Source organism: Eptesicus fuscus, chromosome 3, assembly GCF_027574615.1.
Source record: "Eptesicus fuscus isolate TK198812 chromosome 3, DD_ASM_mEF_20220401, whole genome shotgun sequence".
Lineage (NCBI taxonomy): Eukaryota > Metazoa > Chordata > Mammalia > Chiroptera > Vespertilionidae > Eptesicus > Eptesicus fuscus.
Window position 1 is genome coordinate 85,895,983 of NC_072475.1, and position 23,073 is coordinate 85,919,055.

At 41.2% G+C, this 23,073-nt stretch overlaps 1 protein-coding gene and 1 non-coding gene across 3 annotated transcripts in view; one reads left to right on the plus strand and one right to left on the minus strand.

The window, feature by feature from the left end:
* Positions 1-23,073, minus strand: part of NSUN3 (NOP2/Sun RNA methyltransferase 3) — a 72,704-nt gene that overhangs the window by 712 nt on the left and 48,919 nt on the right. Inside the window, exon 6 of one of the 2 annotated variants that reach the window (XM_054714062.1) lies at positions 3,072-3,305. In XM_054714062.1, coding sequence (XP_054570037.1) covers positions 3,072-3,305 — 234 coding nt within the window. Of the gene's footprint in view, positions 1-1,403; positions 3,306-23,073 lie in introns of those variants that run through there. The other variant, XM_008155580.3, reaches the window with a different exon arrangement.
* On the plus strand, positions 1,556-1,662 carry LOC114227794 (U6 spliceosomal RNA). The gene has a single exon (XR_003613869.2). It is a non-coding gene; the product is annotated as a U6 spliceosomal RNA (small nuclear RNA).

Consider the following 23,073-nt stretch of genomic DNA (forward strand, 5'->3'; position numbering starts at 1 on the left):
TGCCAGCCTATTTGCCCCCAACTTCCCTCCTCTGCCGGCCTGGTCACTCCTAACTGCCCTCTCCTGGAGGGTTGATCACCTCCAACTGCCCTTTCTTGCAGGCCTGGTCCCTCTCAACTGCCCTCCCTTGCAGGGCTGATCCCTCACAACTGCCCTCCCTTGCAGGCCGGGTGCCTCCCAACTGCCCTCTCCTGCTGGCATTCTTGTGGTGGCCATCTTGTGTCCACATGGGGGCAGGATCTTTGACCACATGGGGGCAGCTATATTGTGTGTTGCAGTGATGATCAATCTGCATATTATTCTTTTATTAGATAGGATAGAGGCCTGGTACAGGGGTGGGGGCCAGCTGGTTTGCCCTGAAGGGCGTCCCAGATCAGGTGGGTGTGGGGCGGCCTGAGCGAGGGGCCTGTGGTGGTTTGCAGGCCGGCCATGCCCCCTGGTAACCCAAGCGGAGGCCCTGGTATCTGGAATTTATTTTCCTTCTACAATTGAAACTTTGTAGCCTGGAACGGAGCCAAGCCAAGCCTGGGGCTCCCTCCTAGGCCGCAGCCATTGTGTTGGGGTTATAATTGAAACTTTGTTGCCTTAAGCAGGTGAGCCCGGCCAGGGTGTGTGGAAAGCTTTGCTTCCCCTGTTGCCGCCGGCAACCCTGGCCTGCTCTCTCAAGCTCCATTCTGCCGCCATTTGTTTGAATTTGTTTACCTTCTATAATTGAAACTTTGTAGCTTGAGTGGAGGCTTAGGCCTGGAAATGGCAGGCGGAAAGCTTGGCCTCCTCTGTTACCTAGGAAACCTTGCTCTCTGTGGCTGTAGCCATCTTGGTTTGGGTTAATTTGCATACTCGCTCTGATTGGATGGTGGGCGTGGCTGGTGGGCGTGGCTTGTGGGTGTGTCGGAGGTATGGTCAATTTGCATATTTGTCTATTATTAGATTAGATATCCTGTGAGACAGCATAGTGCAGAAAGGGACAAGGGCCTGACCTTTGAAGCGAGTTTTAATCTTGGACCCAAGAATAGCACTGAGCTTCGTTTTCTCATCTACAAAAGGTAGTTACAATGATCACTCCTGAGACTGTTTAAAAGATCAAAAAAGCTATCTATCTTTTTTAAAGTTATATATACTTAATCAAATATTTAGTGGTCAATAGATATAGGTCAGCTGTTTCATTATAATGATTGTTAATAATAAAGTGAGATATTTATATACACATATGTAGTTGCATTTTTGAAGTAATCATAGGAAGGTCTAATCCAATGGCACACTAAGTACTCAGAATAGGCTTCATGGCATTGTGTTGGTGAAATAATGACATTCAATAAAGTGCACTGTGGAATTTTACTTTGTGATTAACCTACTCAGAATGAATGCACTTTTTAAACCTATAGTATCTAAAGACAGGATTTCATATTGAAAAAAATTAATAAGCACACACATACAAACAAATATATTTTTCCATTATCATTAATCTTCTTTATTAACTCAGTATATCTGATTGAATCTAAGAGATCCAGCTTTCCTTTAGACATATTGAATAGATATAAAGAAAAAAATGGTTGCGCTCGCTTCAGCAGCACATATACTGAAACTGGCACGATACAGAGAAGATTAGCATGGCCCCTGTGCAAGGATGACATGCAAATTCATGAAGCATTCTAAAAAAATAAAAAGATTAATGGAATGAAGGTATAGAATAAACATTCTTCCTCAGACTTCCCAGTTACAGTAACCCAGTTATATATGCTTGCAAAATAAAAATAAAAAGTTAATAGGTAGTCTATTTACGTGAACAGAATAGAATAAACAATTCAAAAATATTCAACTTCAGCAGAATTTTATATTTATATAGTCAGAGGTGGGGTTTTTTAATGCATATTTCCAAAATGATATAATCTTTTGAAGTGTGTATACTTTTTCTTAACAGTTGGAAAAATATGTTTAGACTCTAAGTGAAGCAATTTCTAGAGAAAACACATGATCCACCCTGAAACTAAAACTCTAAGTACATATACAGAAATGTGTACAACATTCCCAAGATATATATAAACAGGGAGAGCCACTTAGTAAATGTATTGGGTTTTGGTAATAGTATAATCCACTCTCATTACGCATCTCCCTCTTGTGCATTAACATGTGACATCATACTCTCTTATAACATTTCATAACAGAGTGAAATAAAAAGCCCCTCCAGATTGCAACTGTAAGATAATCAGATTCAGTGGTGCTCATTATAACTGCAATTATGTAACAAAACTCTCCAAATATAGTTCAGTTATTGCAGTTATTAATCATTCTGGTTTTGTTTCAAGCACTTGCTTTATAGTCTGCTGGATAGACTCCATTATTCTACAAGCTGAATGTCGAAAGTCAAACATGTGCATGTGAATCTGCTCTTCTAATGGCCTTTCAACATAATTCCCCCTTTCAATTTGTATTTGTGAATACAAAAACGTGGAGAAATAAAGCTGGTGTCAGTAGAGTCACTGACCTTTGCAGTAAACAGAAGACAGTCCTTAACAAAAAACAACTTAAGAAGGAAACATATTTTGCTAGAACTAGAAATAGAGCTGCTTAAGAAGTTAGTCTCAGAATACCAATCAGTTCTTAAGAAAAAGGGGGAAGAAAACTCTCAAAGAATCTGTATATTTGATAAGGAGAAAAATTATAAAAGGGACAGCAAATGTGCATTTTTAAAGGTTCAAAGTACCAACCTCATGGAAAGAATGTACTTCTAAACATCCTATGCACAAAACCATGTAGATTAATTTAACTACAAAATGCCAAGTAAAAGCAATTTTATTATACAGAATAAACACCATCTGCACCACCTTAAATCACTGCTGTGGATGTATTTCTAGGAAAAATATATACACCTGGAAAATTCTCAAGCCTAAACTCTGAGATGCTAGAGTACTAAGTAGGATTCCAAAACATCCAGGGAAACTGACTCCGTAATTATTTAAATGTTCACAAGTAGAGAGTCCAGAAAAATAAATACAATAGTACATTGACAATAGTAAATTGCACATCACCAAGTTCATACTGTCCATGATTTTTTCAATTTGGCTACGTACATGGGGCCCCACGCTTTGCCCTTTTCTGGAATCACCAAGAGCCCACACTCCTGGCCAGTGGGAGCAAATGCGAAGTCTTGGGAGCAAGTCCTTGCCATTTCCTCTATGTTCACAGGCATGATATCACGGCAGGAATTTAAAATTTCACTGATCACATCCTGATTTTCTGCTTTGGAAAGTGTGCATGTAGAGTACACAAGTAACCCTCCAGGACGCAACGCCTTAATTGCAGACCTGCATGTAATCAGGAAAATGCATTAGATTGGTTAGGCACATTAAAAGCAAGCTACGGCGTTTGAGGGCAAGGAAGCTTACATACTTTAAAGTTTTTTGCAATCCTGACTCAGATTGCAATAACTCTGGATGTTTGCTAGCCTCACAACTATTTCTGTCTAACGTATCCCTGGGTGACTAGGAAAATGGTAATCAAATCAATCAACATGGGAAAGACAGTGTATTTGATTTGTTCACTCTTGATCTTTTAAGGATAGGAGGATGGGGGTAGAACATGATGAAAAAATGGGTTTATTTTTTACTATATTGAGTGGTATGTATGGGTAGGTGGAACAGAGCAGCTGATCTTCAGGAAAAAAATTAGGGCTCAGTGATAGTTGAAGTCATGGGACTAAGTAGGATTTCCCAGGAAAAGAGCAAGAAAAGAAAAAAGTGGACTACAGACAGACCCTCAGAGAATGCCTATTTAAAGGGAGGCAGAAATTTAAAAAGAAATTAAGTCTTCACTAGATGAAAGAGTAGCTTCAGGGAAAAGATAGAAAGAAAGATTTATCTGTCTGTCTGTTTGTTTGAAAGAGAAGACTTACAAATATTTATAAATGCAGACCCAGGAGAAGAGCAGTACCAGGTTTCAGACTACAAATGGAGAAGTTAGGTTTTGAAAAGATGGGGTTCAGCTCTTCATGAGAAACAGGATGGGAGCATGGATAGGAAACCAGGATGTTTTAAGGTAGTGAAAGTTCATGATAGGCCCGGGTGGTGTGGCTTAGTGGTTGAGCTTCAACCCATGCACCAGGAGGTGGCCAGTTCGGTTCCCCATCAGGGCGCATGCCCAGGTTGCGGGCTCCATCCCTGGAGGCAGCCCATCGATGTTGATGTTTCTCTCTCATCAATGTTTCTATTTCTCTCAAATCAAAAAATCTTTGTTTTTAAAGAAAGTTCATGATAGCCTCAATAAGAAGAGCAGAGTGAGAGGCAAGGTGATCTACTGAGACATAAAACTAAAAAAGTTTTAATCTTGATGCTGTGGTGTTAACCCCAGAGCAATTACTAATCAGTAACTTTAAAAAAATCATGTTCCAGAACCTCTACTAATCAGTAAATTTAAAAAAATATCATATTCCAGAACCTCTACTGGATTTGAGTCCAGTCAGCTCCATGTCTCACATCTATATTTAAACAATTAGAGTGCATCCCCAATAATTGAGATTTAACAATAAAGATCTACATGGCAGAAGGATATATGCAGATGTGATAAAATTAAGGTTCTTGAGATGGAAAGATTCTGGATTATCTGAGTGGGCTTAACGTATTCACAAAGATATGGAAAAGAGAAGTAAGAAAGTCAGAGAAAGAAAGGTGATAACTGGTGCTACGGTTGGAATGGCAGGATTGCAGCCAGCAACAGGCCAGGAGCCAAGGAATGCAGGCTGTTGCTAGAAGATGGAAAAGGTAAGAAAATGATTATCAACTGGCTTTACCTGTGTGGTCAGTTCAGGCTGCTATAACAAAAATTCCATAGACGAGGTGGTTTAAACAATAAACATTTATTCCTCACAGTTCTGGAGGTTGGAAAGTCCAAGATCAAGGTACTGGTAGGTTTGACATCTGGTGGAGACATGCTTCCTGGTTCGGAGATGGCCACTGTGTCCTCACATGGTGAAAGGGGAGAGGACCTCTCTCCAGGCTCTTTCATAAGGGCACTAATCCCACTCACGAGGGCTCCACCTTCATAACCTAAGCACCTCCCAAAGTCGACATTAACTAATACCATCACCTTTGGGATTAGAGTTCCACATATAAATTTGGGGAGGACACAAACGTTCTGTCAATTGCACTCCCCTACAGCTTCCAGAAGGAACACAGCTCTGCCAGCACCTTGATTTTAAAGTTTTGACGTCTAGAAGTGTAAGATAATACATCTGTGTTATTTTAAGCCACTAAAATTGTGGTAATTTGTTATAGCAGCAATAAGAAACAGATACACACTCGGTGATTTTTTTTTTATATATAAAGATATACTAAGGCATCAGTATATTTTGCTACAATTGTCTAAGTTACAGCTTCACTCAATTTGGATCACTTTCAACTGACTACAGCAATGGACAAAAGACTTTCTTTTAAAAAGTTAGAGTATTGTGCAAGGGATATAGGCAGATATGAATACAGATATCTGAAACTTATAGTAAAAAGACTTTTTTTTTTATCCTAGTTTCACAATTAGCAAAGCCAGTCCTTAATCAAGTAAGTATAATTCTTTCTCATTACAGTTATACAAAAGTATACAGAAGCCTCATCATTCACAAACAATAAGTTTCTGGCTTGATGCAAATTTAAATTAATTTCTATAATGTTGCCAATGTTGGCTAATTCTTCTGCTTTGTTTTCATTCCAACATTCATAATTTATCTTTCTAAAATTAGGTTGGTATAGTTTAACTGGTCTCATTAATTTCTAAACAAGGAAAAGCTTTTTTACAAATTGGGTTAATCTCAACACCCTAGGGCAAGTGTTAGGGATTCCTGTCAAATGGCTGTTGCTGTTGTGCTGTTCATAACTGTTCTTTAAATACCATTTCTATCCTTTTGCTGGTAGTACTTATACATTTTAAAAATACCATAATTTGTATTCAAAGATCAAGGAAAGTAGGCAATGTGAGGGGAAAAAATCTCTCCCAGGATTCATATAGCCAAGACTTTTCTATACTAAGAAATATGTTATGCCATAGAAGGCATTTTTCTCATGAATTGAACCAGTTCATACTGAGGTCCACACTGGTTTTGCAGGAAGTGTAAATCTATCTCTACATTAGCATTTATAAATACACAAAAGAGTTTCTTTGTTTTTGATACATAAATGGCACTAGGTACTCAATTTTAATTAAGGCTAGAGTATTAACCACTCTATAATCAAATGATTTAAAATCAATACTTTTGGTATTGCAATAAAAATCAAAAGACAGAAAAACCAGCCACTGCTAATGTCAGGACAAGCTGCACTGAATAATGACCCCCTGCCCTGGTGCCAGCCAATCAATCAGTGGAGACCACAACCCTGAAAGGACACACATGAAAAACTGCTCAATATGCTACTGAGATCTTCCCTAGGATCTCCCCTAAAATCTCCACCCTTAAAATCCTCAGGAAGGATTTCCCTGTGCACTCTCCCTCCTGGGAGCATGCCCCTGTCTTTTCCCACCCTTCCTCTTCCCCACCCCCAAGGCCTCTTACCATAAGCTCCCTCACTCCCAAGTTCCAAGGGCCCTTCCTTTACCTCCATAACGCGTTTCCCAAGCCCATTTCTTCTAGGAATTTCTTTTTCTACCTCTATATTTACACAATAAATGTTCTCTTACAAAAAAAAAAAAAAAAAAAAAGATAAATGTAGTGTTTTACATATAGTAAATGAAAATTAACACATAAATATAAGTACCTAAATATATAATACTTTGCCCACTACAGTAGTGCCTAGGATAAATCATCTGCTTCCATAACAATTCACACATGTTTTGAAACAATCCATCAGATTCTAGTAACTATTATTATATGTTTCATCCAAATCATAAAAAGAAGACTGTGTATGTATTTAGAAGACAGGCAGTAGGGTGTGAGAAAGATTGTGTTGCTCTGGAGAGAAATGATAAGAAAGGAAGAAAGATACTACTTAGTAGTTCTTAACAAGCCAGTAAGAAATTAAAAATTCTGGAAGGTAAGAAAAAAAACAAAAAACATTTAGTAGTTAGAGAGACTGGAGTAGCACTAATACTCTGGCAAAGTTGTGGTAATCCTATCTAATAAAGAGGGAATATGCTAATTGACCCTCACACCATCACAAAGATGGTGGCGCCCGCAGCCAATAAGGAGGGAATATGCTAATTGACTACCCCGCCCTCAAGATGGCAGCACCCACAGCCAATAAGGAGGGAATATGCTAATTGACTGCCACACCCTCAAAGATGGCGGTGCCCACAGCCACAAGATGGCAGCGCCCAGTCCTCTCATCCCCACTGGGGTGGCAGGTGTGTGGCAAGGCCTGGCCTATCCCAAGGTAGGCCCAGCTGCTCCACGCACCTGCCTCCAGAGTCCCCCAGTCTCCTCAGCCCCCAGCCGCCCAGGCTGGCCCAAGGCGCAGGCAAGCCTCGGATAGTGGCTGCCAGCCACCCAGGGCCGGCCGAGGCTTGCAGTGCCAGCAGTGGCAGCAGCAGAGGTGTGATGGGGCATCACCTTCCCCTGATTGCTGGGTCACCTCCTGCCCCTGAGGGCTCCCGGACTGTGAGAGGGGGCAGGCCGGGCTGAGGGATCCCCCCTCCAATGAATGAATTTTCATGCACTGGGCCTCTAGTGACCATATAAAAAGGTAAGTCCGGATCACAGAAGAAAAATAAGAGATGTTGGATCTAGGTTCTGATAGCAAAGAAGGCAAAGAGTTCTCAATGCTTGTGTCAATTTCTGTGCCATGCAAAGTTATTCTTATGTTTATTTTTAAATAAGAGGAAGGAAAACCAAACAACTAACTAAGCAACATCCATTTTGGCATAATGCTATCTTATGCTAATCTCCAAATGAGCCGTACCCCCTGATTTTTTAATGACTATATGTTTTATGGCTTAAGAAGATCCTGAGTAATGGATTATTATTCATCTGTACTACACCACTAACTATATTCATGAAATTACTAAATAACAAGTTGTATTATGATTGGAATTATTTACCATTGAATTATGAGTGATGCTAAAAAGAGGGTTAGCAGAGCTTTCTAATCATACAGAAGATATCATAACTAACTACAGTAGATGAAGCAAAAGTATTATTCTGATCAGATTAGGGAGAAGGCAAACCTAATATTTTAAACAGAAATGGGAACTAGTAGACATCATCTCAGGTTTTATAGTATACATTATTCAATACACAATGTCCAACTATAATACAGGGCTGGGGGAAGCAGACTTGACACATAATACAATCCTTCACTCATTTTCCTGAAACATATATGTTCCTCCCAGAAGCCTCTTATCTAAGTGCTGATTAGACTTAACCCTACTTGAAATAAGAAATAAGATTCTATCTCACAACACTGTTGCAGAAAATAAAACTGACCTTGATTAATAATATAGCATAAAATAGAATGGGAAATGCTTTTACCCAAAGTACTCCTAACAGAAGAAGAATGATGGTTTTCTTACAGCAGAATGTATGCCTGATACCCTGTTGCTTTATGGCAGAGATTGGCTGTACACATTTCTCCAAATCTTTGATTGTCTTTCAGTATTTATGGAATCGGCTGAAATACATTCTGTGCTTGAACCACGTAGTTAATAAAACAGAACAACACATATTTTTAAAAATAAAACCATCTACACTAATAAAAGAGAAAAATGCTAATTGACCATACCTCCGCTAAGCCCACAGCCAATCAGGAATGATATGCAAATTAACCCAGCAAAGATGGCGGGTAAATTTGCATATGCATGCGGCACAGGCAGAGGTCCTATGCGGCCCATGGGATCCAAGCTGCAGTCGGCCCATGGAATCCAAGTTGCAGGCAGCAGGGGGCAGCGAAGCCGCAGGCGGATCCAAGCTGAGATGGGGACCCGAGCAGGCAGCATCAGGCGGCTTGAACCTAAGCAGGCGACACCCGATGCCGCCTGCCCAGGTCCAAGCCGCCCCACCACCTGCCCGGGTCCAAGCCGCCCTACCACCTGCCCGGGTCCAAGCCACCCTGCGATCACTGGGTGAAGAGCCCGGAGCCAAGCTGCCCTGCGATCATGGGGCGAAGAGCCCAGGTGGATCTGCCCAGCGATCATGGGGAGAACAGGCCAGGCCGAGCTGACCCGCAATCATGGGGTGAACAGGCCAGGCAGAGCCTGGCCAAGCCGCCCTGCAATCCCAGGCGAAGAAGCCGCTCAGCTGACCAACCTGCGCTATGGACCTGTTCCAGAGTCCAGGGCCTCTAGCCTGCAGCCATGGGAAGTCTCCCTCTCCCCAGAGTTAGGAGCACCAGCCCAGGTCTACCCAGCAGCATGGTCCTGCAGGCTGGGGTTTGATCCCCACGCATTGGCAGTAGGAGACCAGTGCCTTTGTTATTGCTGTGTGTCCGGGTTTTAATTGGACAAATGCCCAGCGGTCCCGGTTGCCAGCTTAGCAAAATCTTTTAAGAGGAGAATTCTGTCTGGGTTTCCTCAAATTCCCTCAGCCCCTACTCACCCCTCTGTAAAGGCACAGAATGAGTGAGGCCCTTAAATAAAAATCAGAGGTCTCCATCAACAGTGGGCCTCTCTCATCACAGTCATTTGGACTGGATGGCATTTGAGTATTTATCTAGGCACCATGACAGAGAGACACAAGCTCAAGTCATGATCTCTGCCCTTAAAAAATTCACAATCTTATTAGAGAGAGTGGATGATAAAAGCGCAGTAATAACATCAGAATGTAAGGCAATAATACAGAGAGGAACAGAGGCAATTGCTAGGATGATTTTTCACTAATTAGTACTAAGAGCATGTGCTATGAATTAAATAAATAAAAAATGTGTGGAGGTAGCTGCTTCATGAGTATAGCATCCCTTCCTATTTTAAAGGAAGCTGAGTTCCATGTGAACTGTGTACTATGCTATGATATCTGTGGCACAGGACAAGGGAGGCCCTAAGTGTACTATGCTTTGATATTTGAGTCATTCTTTATTGTTCAATGTCATTTATTTCTGTACATCTCAGTTTTGTAATAGTTAAATTACTAGAATAATACATCTTGCTATAAAATATTACTAGAAGATCAAATGATCAGGTGACATTTATTGTTATTTTCTATAAATGAACACAATCTCTGGTATGCTAAAGTGATAGGTATTATAAAAATATTCAGATAGAGAGACCTACAGGCTTGATTATAAGTGAGGCTTACTATCATAACCCAAATTTATTGCTTAAAAAAAAGCAGGGAGCCAACTAGAAACTGAACCAAGTATAAGTCCTTGAAGGGCGAATGTAAATTAGATAAGCTTTGCTATTACAAGAGCAAGAAGAAAAAATTCAGATGCAAGAATGAAAACCACATTGCATCCACTCTAAGTAGCTGTTAAAGAAAAAGAATGGTATACTATGAAAATACTTAATACAGATTGTAAAGACATTTGTTCAAAGAGGATTTCCTAGAGTAGGTGATATTTCAGTTAATTTTTTTAAATGTGAAGAGGTTAGCTAGATAAGAAAAACATGTAGGGGTCCTGAATTGCAGAGGGTGCAGGCAGAGCTGAGGGAACACCCCCCTCCGTGCACGAATTTCGTGCACCAGGCCTCTAGTTAAAAATAATATAATGTTAAATTAAAATTTCCCTATTTACAAACAGAAAACCTTACTGATTTTTGGCAGTTTGCAGAGTAGACTGAATAGTATTTACACACAGTTGTGAAGGCCAAGAAGCTATGCAACCTACATTTTTTTCTTAAGTTTGTGGAAAACTCATTTAGCCTCAAAATCTGACCTAAACTGATGTAAAGCTATTTATGGTCAAGACTTACCTCCTGTGGTATAACTCTTCATACATTTTGCTGAAAACATATTTATTTTTTATTTCAGGGTGCTTGCTGCCCTAGACACTACTGGGGAAGCTGGTGATGTGATACACCAAATATGTACATCATTACCTTTTTAAAAACAAAACAAAAAAATGTGGGATTCTGAAACACATCTGGCCTCAAAGGTTTGGAATAATATTTTGTTCTTGTATTTTAGATTCAAATGAGTTATAAATATATTATATACTCTATCAACATAATAACCTAGCCACATAGTTATATGATGAAAGCTCAATTTAACTACTTTTTTTAAAAAATATATATTATTGATTTTTTTACAGAGAGGAAGAGAGAGGGATAGAGAGTTAGAAACATCGATGAGAAACATCGATCAGCTGCCTCCTGCACACCCCCTACTGGGGATGTGCCCGCAACCAAGGTACATGCCCTTGACCGGAATCGAACCTGGGACCCTTGAGTCCGCAGGCCGATGCTCTATCCACTGAGCCAAACCGGTTTCGGCTTAACTACTTTTTAAAAGTTAACTATTTAAATGTTAACTTAAATAGCATCAGATAGGCAAATCTGCAGTCTAGATGCAGGAATCCATCAGTGTTTTCTTATTCTAACACAAAGTAAGAAGGAAAACTGGATTGTTTTGTGTTCTCTCAGTGCATCAAGGCTCCCTCTGCAGCCTCCTCCAACCCTACTCAGCAAAAAAAAGTGTTTTAATTTGTATGTTTGTTATTATTTTTTAATATATTTTAACTGATTTCAGGGAGGAAAGGAGAAGGAGAGATGAGAGATTGATCAGCTGTCTCCTGCATGCCCCCTACTGGGGATCGAGCCCGCAACCTGGGCATGTGCCCTGACTGGGAATCGAACTGTGACCTCCTGGTTCATAGGTCCATGCTCAACCACTGAACCACACTGGCTGGGCAATGTGTTTATTTTTTAAAGAACAGTTTGTACAATCAATAATAAAGGCATTTTTTCAGGAGTTCATTTTGTCTTTTTGTTCAGTGCTTTCACTAAATTTCTCCATCCTTGAAAGATCTGCTTAGAAAAAAATAGAGAACTAAGTCCCAAGAGTCATTTAAGATACTGGCTTAGAAACAACATGAGAAAGTGCTGCTTTCCCAGCAGAAGAGAGACTACTTTTATATTTCCAGATTTATAGTCCATGTAGCTTTCCAACTATCAAGTAAGTAAAATATAATGACCCAGGAAAATAAAAGAAAAATAATTACCTAATTGTAATAACTTGAAAAAAATAAGTGTTATCCTAATGAAAGCATTAAGTTCAATGACCTTGAAAAACTAAACAAACAAACAAAAAAAAAACTAAAACATCTTGGAACCCTGACAATTGTCCAAGTTCCAGAGGGAGGGTATTTCAAACTTAATGATAACTGAAAACATGAGGCAAGGTGTCCTGTTGTTCCTATGGCAAATCTCTGAGTCTCAGAGAATGTTATTTTTATACTTAGCTATTAAAACAAGCTAACAATTTTTGAAATATAAATTCCACTCTTCTGGTCCATTCTTCAGGTCCTTGATTAGAAATCTAGCATTCTATTGGGAGGGTCAGTATAAATTAGATCACTAAATTTTACTGTTTTCTGCATTTAAAAAGACTGAGCCCAAATTGCAGAAGAAAATACTTAGCACAGCAATAGTGCCATCTTTTGTCCAAAGCAGAAAGTAACTTTTCCCGCTTTTCATTAATTCCTCCTGATTTATCATCAGGAGATATATAACTTCTTTTTATGTCTTCCTCGTAACATGTTTCAAGCTACAACTACTGTCTCTCCTATAATTTGTGATGCAGAAGTAAAGCAATCATACATGCCTATACTCTTGAAAAATTTAAGATTACAGCTAAACATTACTGCAATTAATATATTTATTCTTTATCTTTCTTCCTGACTTTTCTATTACAATTAAAGCATCAAGGCAGGCATCCTCAAACTATGGCCCGCGGGCCACATGCGGGTGTTTTTGCCGTTTTGTTTTTTTACTTCAAAATAAGATATGTGCAGTGTGCATAGGAATTTGTTCATAGTTTTTTTTAAACTACAGTCCGGCCCTCCAATGGTCTGAGGGACAGTGAACTGGCCCCCTGTTTAAAAAGTCTGAGGACCCCTGCATCAAGGCAACAGCTACCATTCTTTCAGATGTAAATATGGGGAAGCAATCAAGTGAAATAGACTTAAAGATTCCTTATGGTCACAATATTAATTAGCAAGCCTGTCCCTGTCCCCCCTATCTTAGAAACTCTGGCACTAAACATTTTTTAAAACGAAGTATGACTGTAGTAATTTAAAAATTTTAAAACCATAGGAGCATCAATCCTGCAATTGGTTCTTTGTAACCATTTAATTCAATTGATATTTCAGAGATTCTATATAAAGCTACTTTATAAGGTCACTTACAACTTATGAGGAAAACAGTTTTATAATTAATAAAATGAAAAAAAATGTATGAAAGCTCGGGCAGTCTTTGTATCTTAACTGACAATTGAACTAAATCTAAAACTAAGAAGGCGAAATGCTTATAGAGGACACTGTCCACATTCTTCCATGAGGAAATTATTATTTTCAAAATAGGATAGGATAGGATAGGATAGGATAGGATAGGATAGGATAGGATAGGATAGGATAGAATAGAATAGAATAGAATAGAATAGAATAGAATAGAACAGAATAGAATCCTATATAATAAAGAGGTAATATGCAAATTGACCATCACTCCAACACACAAGATGACTACCCGGGGAGGGCAGTTGTGGGCAATCAGGCCAGCAGGGGAGGGCAGTTGGGAGGGACCAAGCCTGTAAGGGAGGGCAGTTGGGAGGAACAAGGCCTGCAGGGGAGGGCAGTTGAGGGCGACTAGGCCAGCAGGGGAGAGCAGTTGGGGGGACCAGGTCTGCAAGAGAGGGCAGTTGGGGGAGAACAGGCCTGCAGGGGAGGACAGTTGGGAGGAACAAGGCCTGCAGGGGAGGGCAGTTGAGGGCAACCAGGCCAGAAGGGGAGGGCAGTTGGGGGGGACTAGGCCTGCAGGGGAGGGCAGTTGGGGGTAACCAGGCCAGCAGGGGAAGGCAGTTGAGGGCAACCAGGCCAGCAGGGGAGGACAGTTAGGGTGACCAGGCCAGCAGGGGAGGACAGTAGGGAGCGACCAGGCCAGCAGGGGAGGGCAGTTGGGAGGAACAAGGCCTGCATGGGAGGGCAGTTGGGAGAGACAAGGGCAGCAGGGGAGGGCAGTTGGAGGACAACCAGGCCTGCAGGGAAGGGCAGTTGGGAGGGACAAGGCCTGCAGGGGAGGGCAGTTGGGAGGGACAAGGCCGGCAGGGGAGAGCAGTTGGGAGAGACAAGGCTTGCAGCAGAGGGCAATTTGGGGGGACCAGGCCTGCAGGGGAGGGCAGTTGCGGGGGACCAGGCCTGCAGGGGAGGGCAGTTAGGGGGGACCAGGCCTGCAGGGGAGGACAGTTAGGGGCAACCAGGCTGGCAGGGCAGGGCAGTTAGGGATAACCAGGCTGGTAAGGAAGGGCAGTTAGGAGCCATTGGGCCAGCAGGGGAGCAATTAGGCGTCAATCAGGCTGGCAGGGGAGTGGTTAGGGGTGATAATCAGGATGGCAGGCAGAAGTGATTAGGGGCAATCAGGCAGGCAGGCAGGCAGGCAGGCGAGTGGTTGGGAGCCAGCAGTCCTGGATTGTGAGCCGGACATCCCTTGAGGGGTCCCAGATTGGAGAGGGTGCAGGCTGGGCTGAGGGACACACACACCCCCACACCCCCACCCCCATGCACAAATTTCATGCACCGGGCCTCTAGTAGAATAGAATATTCCTGAATCAATGGGAATGTGGATTTGGTCCAGGAATAAAATGAGATGCTGATGTTATCGAGTGAGGGACAGGTGATCAGCCTACCTTATTTTCCGGCGTATAAGACAACTGGGCGTATAGAAGATTTTCCTGAGTTAAAAAGTCGTCTTATATGTCAGAAAATACGGTAATTAAGAATTTTACCTTATGTTTATTTGGTGCTTAATTTAAAGAGTGCTTCACACATGGAGTCTTAATAAAACCTTATGAGGTGTGCAGGGTGAACAGTCTGACCCAACTTATCAAATGGAGTCATAAAGACTCGGTGACTTGTCTGAAGTTACACAGCCAATTAATTTAGCACAAAGACTGCCAACCTAATCTAACACCAGGAAAGGGACTAAAAACTTTCCCAGGGCTACATATCCTGAAGCAAATATTACCACTGCTAAAATAAGATGGAATCTGGGGCAATAAGACAGAGGACGCTGCATGCATACATTGTATCTTCCCAACTGTCCCAAATACTCACTGAAGGTAAAGAATAACTATGTACTTTTAGGCCCTTTTAATATACTAGTAAAGAACTAAAAATTAATAGGTCTGAAACTGTACCCTGAGAATCTGGGCTACCTGCTTTTATAGAGCATACAACCTTCACCTATCAAAGTGCTATTGCACAGAATTTACGATGAGATAAATGAAAGTACCTCAAACTGAGACATAATTTGAGGCTTTTCATTACAGACTGGCATCTAAATCATAGTTTTAAAGAATTTTAACAAATTAGACTCAACAGTTAGAAACTCAAAGGTAGTTACTTCATTAACATTCCAAATAATTTGGAGTAATTTGGTAATTATTATTATTTTTTTAAATTTGGTAATTATTCTTAATTCCACATAATCTGGTAATTCATTTAACCAAATTTTATTCCCACAACTCTAAAAGGTAGATATGTTTTCCTCAGAAACTTGTTGGTAAAGTCAGTACAAAACCAGTCTAAGTTAAAAGACTTATTTTCAGCCCTCATCTTACTATAACTGTCTATTGGGTTCTCCACTTCAAAACTTTGTACCACTTTGGCTTCCCGGATGGGACTCTTTCTTAGTCCATCTCCCACTTTTCTGAAGTTTTCTTCTGGCCTCCTTCTGTACCTTTCCTCTTCTTCATATCCCTTAAAAATCTGCTTTCCCTAGAACTTTATTATTGCTTTATCTATTTTCCTAAGCTTAGGTGCTGTACATATTATTTCATTCAACCTTTCAATTAAGTTTTGAGATATGAATTATCAGTCTCACTTTTCAGGTAAGAAAACCCAGGTAAGAGAGTTAAGCAACTTGTACAAGACGACTCAGTTAGTAAGTGTCCAAACCAGGATTCAAATCTGGACACTAGAGCTGTACGTAGCATGCTCTTAACCAGTTATCCTTGACACGTTCTTTTCCTTCCCACTCCAGAGCCAATCAATTACCAAATTTAATTAGTTCTCCATTGAAAATATGTCCACATGAGACTTTTGTCATCTACTTCTTTCAAATTGGTTTTCTTATTAATTTTCAGTGTTCTCTGATCAAGGGATTTCCAACTTGTGACAGATACTTCAATTGTTCTTCAGTATCTGTTCTCATTTTTCTTTAGTAGTAATGAGATTTTTAATTGGACATAGCTAAGGCTAATTTCCTAAACTGCCTTTCACTAAAGGCAGCCATATGACTGAGTCTGACCCATGAGATGTGAGTGAAAATAATGTGCAGTATGCTCTTTTAAACTGCAAGAGCTGGAATAGCAACCCTGGACCATGAGGTGGAAGACAGATGCGGCCTGAATCCCTGATAATAGTGAAGTCTGGCAATCAACTGGTCACCAGAGCAACCCTGAGAAACCTGCTCAGACTTTCACTTAAGTCACTATTGTTTTGAGTCTCTCTGTGTCTTTCTCTGTGTGTTATATTAGGGGGGAAAAAAAAAAAAACTTAACTGATACTGAAGTTGGCACCAAATGTGGAATTGTTTCAGCAGGATATAAAAGGCAGAACTGGTGGTCAGCTGCTATGGCTCAGTGTTTAAGCGTCGACCTATGAACCAGGAGGTCAAGGTTTCATTCCCAGTCAGGGCACATGCCCCAGTTGCAGCTCAATCCCTGGTAGGGGGTGTGTAGGAGGCAGCTGATCAATGATTCTCTCTCATCACTGATGTTTCTGCCTTCCCGCCCCCTTCCTCTCTGAAATCAATAAAAAGATATCAAACAAATAAATAAATAATAAAATGCAGAACTGGCTTATTAGTAAGCAGGCAATAGGGGACAAAGTCAAACATATACTACAGCTAGAAAGCCAGTGATTACTAATTTTATATGTCAACCTGGCTGGGCTATGGTGCCCAGATGTTTGGTTAAACATTACTATGGATGTTCCTATGAGAGTATTTTCGGATATGAGTGACTCTTAAATTGGTGGACTTTGAGTAAAGCAGATTGCCCTCCATGATGTGGGTGGGCCTCATCCAGTCAGGTGAAGGTCTGAAAAGAAAAGGCTGACTGACCTCCTTTGAAAAGGAGGGAATTCTGCCAGCAGACAGCCTCGGACTTGACCCACAACATAGACTCTTTTCTGCATCTGCAGACTACTAGCCCACCCTGCAGATTTTGAACTTGTCAGTCTCCGTAATCATGTGAGCCAATTCCTTTTAAGAATCCCTTTACACACACACACACCCTTTTGTTCTGTTCATCTGGAGAATCCTAATACAGCCATGGAAAAACATTTTAAAAATCACTATTTATGATATATTGATAGATCACATGCTAAACAAAGCTTATATAACTGTAGGATGACTAGAAGAAAATATCAAAATGTTAACATGTGTCAACAAGAGAAGGCTCAGGAAATATCTTGGGAATTTGGAAGCAGAGATGGAAGGAATACAGCCTGTGGATTGTCATCTAAGTCAACTACAAATTCAGTAATTTGGGCCTTGTAGGATTGGAAAAGTCAGCAGGTTCTGTGCCCCAAAGTGAAGCAGTGATAAAAAAGGTATCCCTGAGGAGGCAGCTCCTACAGAGATAAGATGGTGGCCCAAAGCCCTGCTCAAGCACTTCTGAGTAAATGTTCTTGTGTGGACAAGAGGATCCAGTTCAAAAGCAAAGATGTTGCTTTCATACCTCACCTAATAAAATCGAACAAACTTCTGATACACACAATATGATAAACTTCAAAAACATTATGCTGAGGGAAAAATCCCAGATAAAAGAATACAAGTTTGGTTACCCTTTTATGTAGTTTGAGAACAGGCCAAGTTGATCTTCAGTGAGAGAAATCAGAGCAATGGTTGCCACTGGTGAGTGGTGTGAATGGACTCTGAAAGAGCACTAGGAATCTCTCTGGGTGATGAAAATGTCCTATACTTGATAGGGTCGTAGGTTAAATATGCCTCTGTAACTGTCAACATTCCTTGAAATGAATATGGAGCTTAGTGTACCCACATGTTTTTACAGATCCACTGGCTCAACTTGTGGGTGGGGTGGGGGGTCTTGGTTTAATTACCTGAAGAAACTTCACCCTAGCAGGAAGACTCCAAGTCCCATTAGTCCCATTGTTTCTGAGTTGCCTAGCAAGAATTTTCCTGCCATACATGTTCCACTCTTCCTCAATTACTTGTAAATCATCTATCCTCACTTATATCTAATACCCTCTCCCTCCCGCCGCCGCCCCAGTTCTTCTTTGTCTAAAAATTTCTTATCACCGTCTTGGAAATTTTTATGGGATACCCCATGCACATGTATTAAAACTTTGATTTCCCCCCCTGTTAATCTCTCTATCAAATTTGAGTATTAGCCCAATCAGAAGAACGTAGAAGGTAGGAGGAAAAGTATTAAAATTTCTCAATACCCACAATAGAAAGGCATGGCTCCTCTTTCTCCTTCTGGGTTCTAGTGTGCCTTTGTCTTCCCCAACCCTCCACTTCATGTGCTGGCCACTGATCCTGCTAACTTTGAGCCCCACACCAGAAGTAAGGAACAATTATACACAATTTCTATAGAATGCTTAACCAGCTCCCATGATTAAGACCTAATTCCTATAAGAAACTGCTTACATCGCTTGCAGGGACTCCTCTCTGACCAAACCCTGACAGTCAGCAATACCTCTGCCCCATGTACAGTAAGACAGACAGACACAGTTGTATAATTAATTATCAAGTCAAGGAATTAAAATTCATTCTTTGCCTCATCTTTCTTGATGCTAAACAAGTTGTAATGCTTACATAATTATTGTTCAGTTTCCTTTTGACCAGGCAAACTTTTATTCTTCATCTTTCTAGATCCACTTCAAAGCTCACATAGACTCTGAAACCTTCCCTGATTCCCCATAGGATTCTTCCCTTTTCAATTTTTCCCAAGCGATACATTTTTGGCTTCTTGAAAACAGGGTTTATATTATATTCATTTTGTATTTTTTATATATAACATGACTAGAAAGAATGTTCCCCAAATAGGTTTATTAAAAAAGTAAATGAATAAGTGCTATTTTAAGAGGCAGGTCAGGCAGAGAATTTTTCAGTGTAAAACAAAGAGATATATATTTTAGCATAGGTAGCTAGATATTAATAAAGGAAGGGAGCAAAGGGAATCAGACATCAAGCCTAATAAACTAGGAAGCATAAGCCTGCTTTCCTAGGAAGTTGCAGCATTCATAGGCACCCCAGAGGATCTCAGCATTTCTCTGACAAGGGGATTAACACCCCGCCCTCCCTGTGTAGGGAGAAAAGACCAGCTTTCCAATCTCCCCAGGGTACAAATGCTCATTCCCCACAGATGATGGGGGTGGCGGAGTGGGAGAAGGATTGAAACAATAAAGGGGAAATTCCTCTGCTGGGCACAAGGCCAGTAGAAGCCAAGGTGGCACATGGGAGGTGCTTCTACTATGACACATGTGCAATAGGAGCCAAGCTGATGACCAGAGACACCTGTCAGTATAGCCTGGAAAAAGGATTAGATTGGATAAGGGACACAGAACCCCGGAAGATCTAGAAAATGGGTTAGGGGGAGGATCCAGTGCCAGCCCGAGAAAGCTTGGGAAGATGATTGGTTAGTTTGAAGAAGTGCCTGGTCCTTTTCAAACCCGAGATAATATAACCCAAGCTCAACAAACAGCTCTCACGCCCTCTTGCCTGGTAACATGCACTCGCCTCGTTTGTGCATTCTCTCTCCATAGCACCCATGTGGGCACTAGTAGCTGCCTGGGGTCTGCAACCTGGCCTCGAGGGTTCCAAATGTGGGCCGAGGCACAGCCAGACAGAGTGCAGCTGGGAATCCAGACTAAGATAGCTGGGCAGTGACAAGCCCTGGATTGGACTGAACCAATGGCATAGAATTTTTGGATCTAGGCCTTTGTACTGGACTTGATGAAGACAGAGCTATACCTTTTCTATGATGGGACATATGGGGATGCTGTGGTAAGCAATTAGACAGACATGAGCAAGGCAAGCACGAGGAGCCAGGCACAGATGGTCACCAGGGAGGAAAATCTCAGGTGCCTAGCAGCAGACAATTGTAGGGTGGGATCTCATCCCAAGGGCAACCTTTCCTCTCCTAGCATAACACTGGTCATATAGTTTAGACTTTGACCTTTCTTCCCTAGAGATAACATCCAGGCCTCAGTTATATTTCAGCTCCAGGCCCAGAAAAGCTGCAACACCAGATAATCAACACCACCTCAGGTGAAGCGACACTGAATAAAGACCCTTGATGGGGTCGGGGGGGGGGGGGCGATCTGGGGGGGGGCTGGGGGGGGGTGATCAGGGGAGGGCCAGCTGGGGGGAAGTGCTGCCGGCTGATTGGGAGCAGGGCTGGCAGGGGGGAAGGGAGGGGGTGTTTGGCCAGTCTCCAGCTCTTGATCGGGGTGGGAGAGTCTGATCTGGGGCAGGCTGGCAGCAGGGAGGGGTCAAGGGGTTGGCCAGCCGGCCCCATCCCCTGATCGGCTAGTTCGCTGGCCACAGTGGGCGTCACAGCGACTGGTCGTTATGGTTGTTATGGTCGATGGCTTTTTATATATATAGATGTCCTCTTACAGTTTGATTCATGGCTCTGAATTCTTTCCTAGCCAGAACTCAAGTATAGAGATTGCTGAACCCAGGTCTGGTCTGATCCCACAGATCTAACACCTGGTGCCATTCCCACTGCTGACAACAATGGGACATCGGGAATCTGGGGGCATTCTTCTATTTCCACCCTAATAAATCTTACCATGAAACCACAACCTCCCATGCATGGGTCTCTCTAAATGCTTTTCTCTTGACCCCGTGAAAGGACACCATTTCCACTGGCAATATAGCAAGCATCTAACACTCAAAAATTCTGAATAGGGAACAACTCACACAACCTACCACTCTTAATTTTAGAACACATAAAAATTACAGAAGCCAGAGGCTTTAAGAAAAAAGAAAATAAAAATTTTGTCAACAAGTAATTTATAAAAGTAAGAAAGATTTTTTTCCCTCTTGTCAATAGGGGACATAGATAAATTCCTACAGAAGTAAAACAATCTGCTAATGAAGGTTAGGCATTATGGTGTCGTTTCTGGTTGAACTGAAAAGTTTGGTAACTTTCAGAAAGTGAAAATGGACTCTATGAAAACTATGGCCACTACTTTTAAACGAAGATAGGTGGTACTGTGATGCTGTGATTCATAATATGAAATATATATTTGGTCTTCATCCCCTTTTCTGCACACAGCTCCTAAAACCATGGGATTTCCTAAATGATGAGAGCAACAAAACTGTCTTCTGTTATGCTAGCAAGTGACCCTGGGAGGGCACCTAAGTTTGGGGGCTAGTTGCCAGGGGAAATAACCACAGGACTAGTGGACTTTCAGATCAATCCTTTGACTCTGGGGAGGGAAAAGGGGCTGGAGGTTGAATCAAGTGCTAATGGCCAATGATTTAATCAGCCATACTATGTAATGAAGCCTTCATAAAAAAAACATAAAGGATGAGGGTTAGAGAGCTTCTAGGTTGTTGACCAGGTGGTGGTGCTGGGAAAGTGACATGCCCAGAGAGGGCGTGGAAGCTCTGTGTCCCTTCTCATGTACGTTACCCTATGCATCTCTTCCATTTGGATGTTATCTGTAACCTTTATTATATCCTTTAACAGACTGGTAAATGTAGGTAAACTGTGTTTCTAAGCCCTGTGAGCTGCTGTAGCAAATTAACCAAACCCAAGGAGGAGGTGTTGGGAACGTCTGGTTTACAGTTGACAGGTCAGAAATACAGGTGACAACCTGAATTTGCAATTGGCATCTGAAGTGGGGTGGTGGCAATCTGGTGGGACTGACTTGACTTAGTGTGGGATCTGACACTATCTCCTGGTAGATAGTTAAACTGTAGGACACCCAGCTGATGTTGAAGGAAATTGCTTGGGGGTGTTGGGGGAAACTCTCCACACTACATTGGAATTTGTACCAGAATACTTTTTAGATATCAAAAACTCCATCAAGACATATTTAACAACAAAAGTTATCGCCACAACACTACCTTTCTGGAAACAAGGAAAATCTAACAGGAGGTTCATGTAGGGAGCAGGCAATCTTATTTAAAAGAAAGAAAATAAATCTAGTCTTTAAAAAAAATTATTAGCCTAATTTTTGATGTACCTACGTGTGTGTGTGTATGTGTATGTGTGTGTTTTGTTAATCTTCACCAAGGATATTTTTTCCATTGATTTTTAGAGAAAGTGGAAGGGAGGGAGACAGAGAGAAAGAAACATCGATATGAGAGAGACACATTGATTGGTTGCCTCCCACACATGCTCCAATCAGGGCAGAGGATTGAACCTGCAACCGAGGTACATACCCTTGACTGGAATCAAACCCGGGACCATTCAGTCCGTGGGCTGATGCTCTATCCACTGAGCCACATTGGCTAGGGCCCAATAGATACATTTTAATTTCCACAAGATAACTTAACAAATGGTAAAACTACACCTTTAGCCAATTGTTATGAGCTCTACAAAGCTTTTATTTTTAAGTTGTTCCTTTTTTGCCTCACCGCACACTAAATGTTTATTATCTACATTTCCTATCTTTTTTCCCCTCTCGGCGTTTCAGAGATTTTTGTTTCATTTACTTTTTCTTGTCATTCCATATAATTTTTTCTATGTTATATTGTTGGCTTCTAGTATTCCTTTCCAATTTTTCTATTTTTGTTCCTTTTCAGCAGTTTTCATTTTTCCACTGCTTGTTTCTCATCATTTCACTCATTTGATACATTTGTATCAGTTACTATTTCTGCTGGTAAACAGCAGTCTGGGCAAGAAAGCAAATAAAAAATTCCTACCACTATGATACACTAAAACTAAAGAAAACATTAAGGTGAAAAGTAGAAGTTCATGTATAATCTATCAAATAAATGCAGATTTAATATTAAGTTTCAGGTACT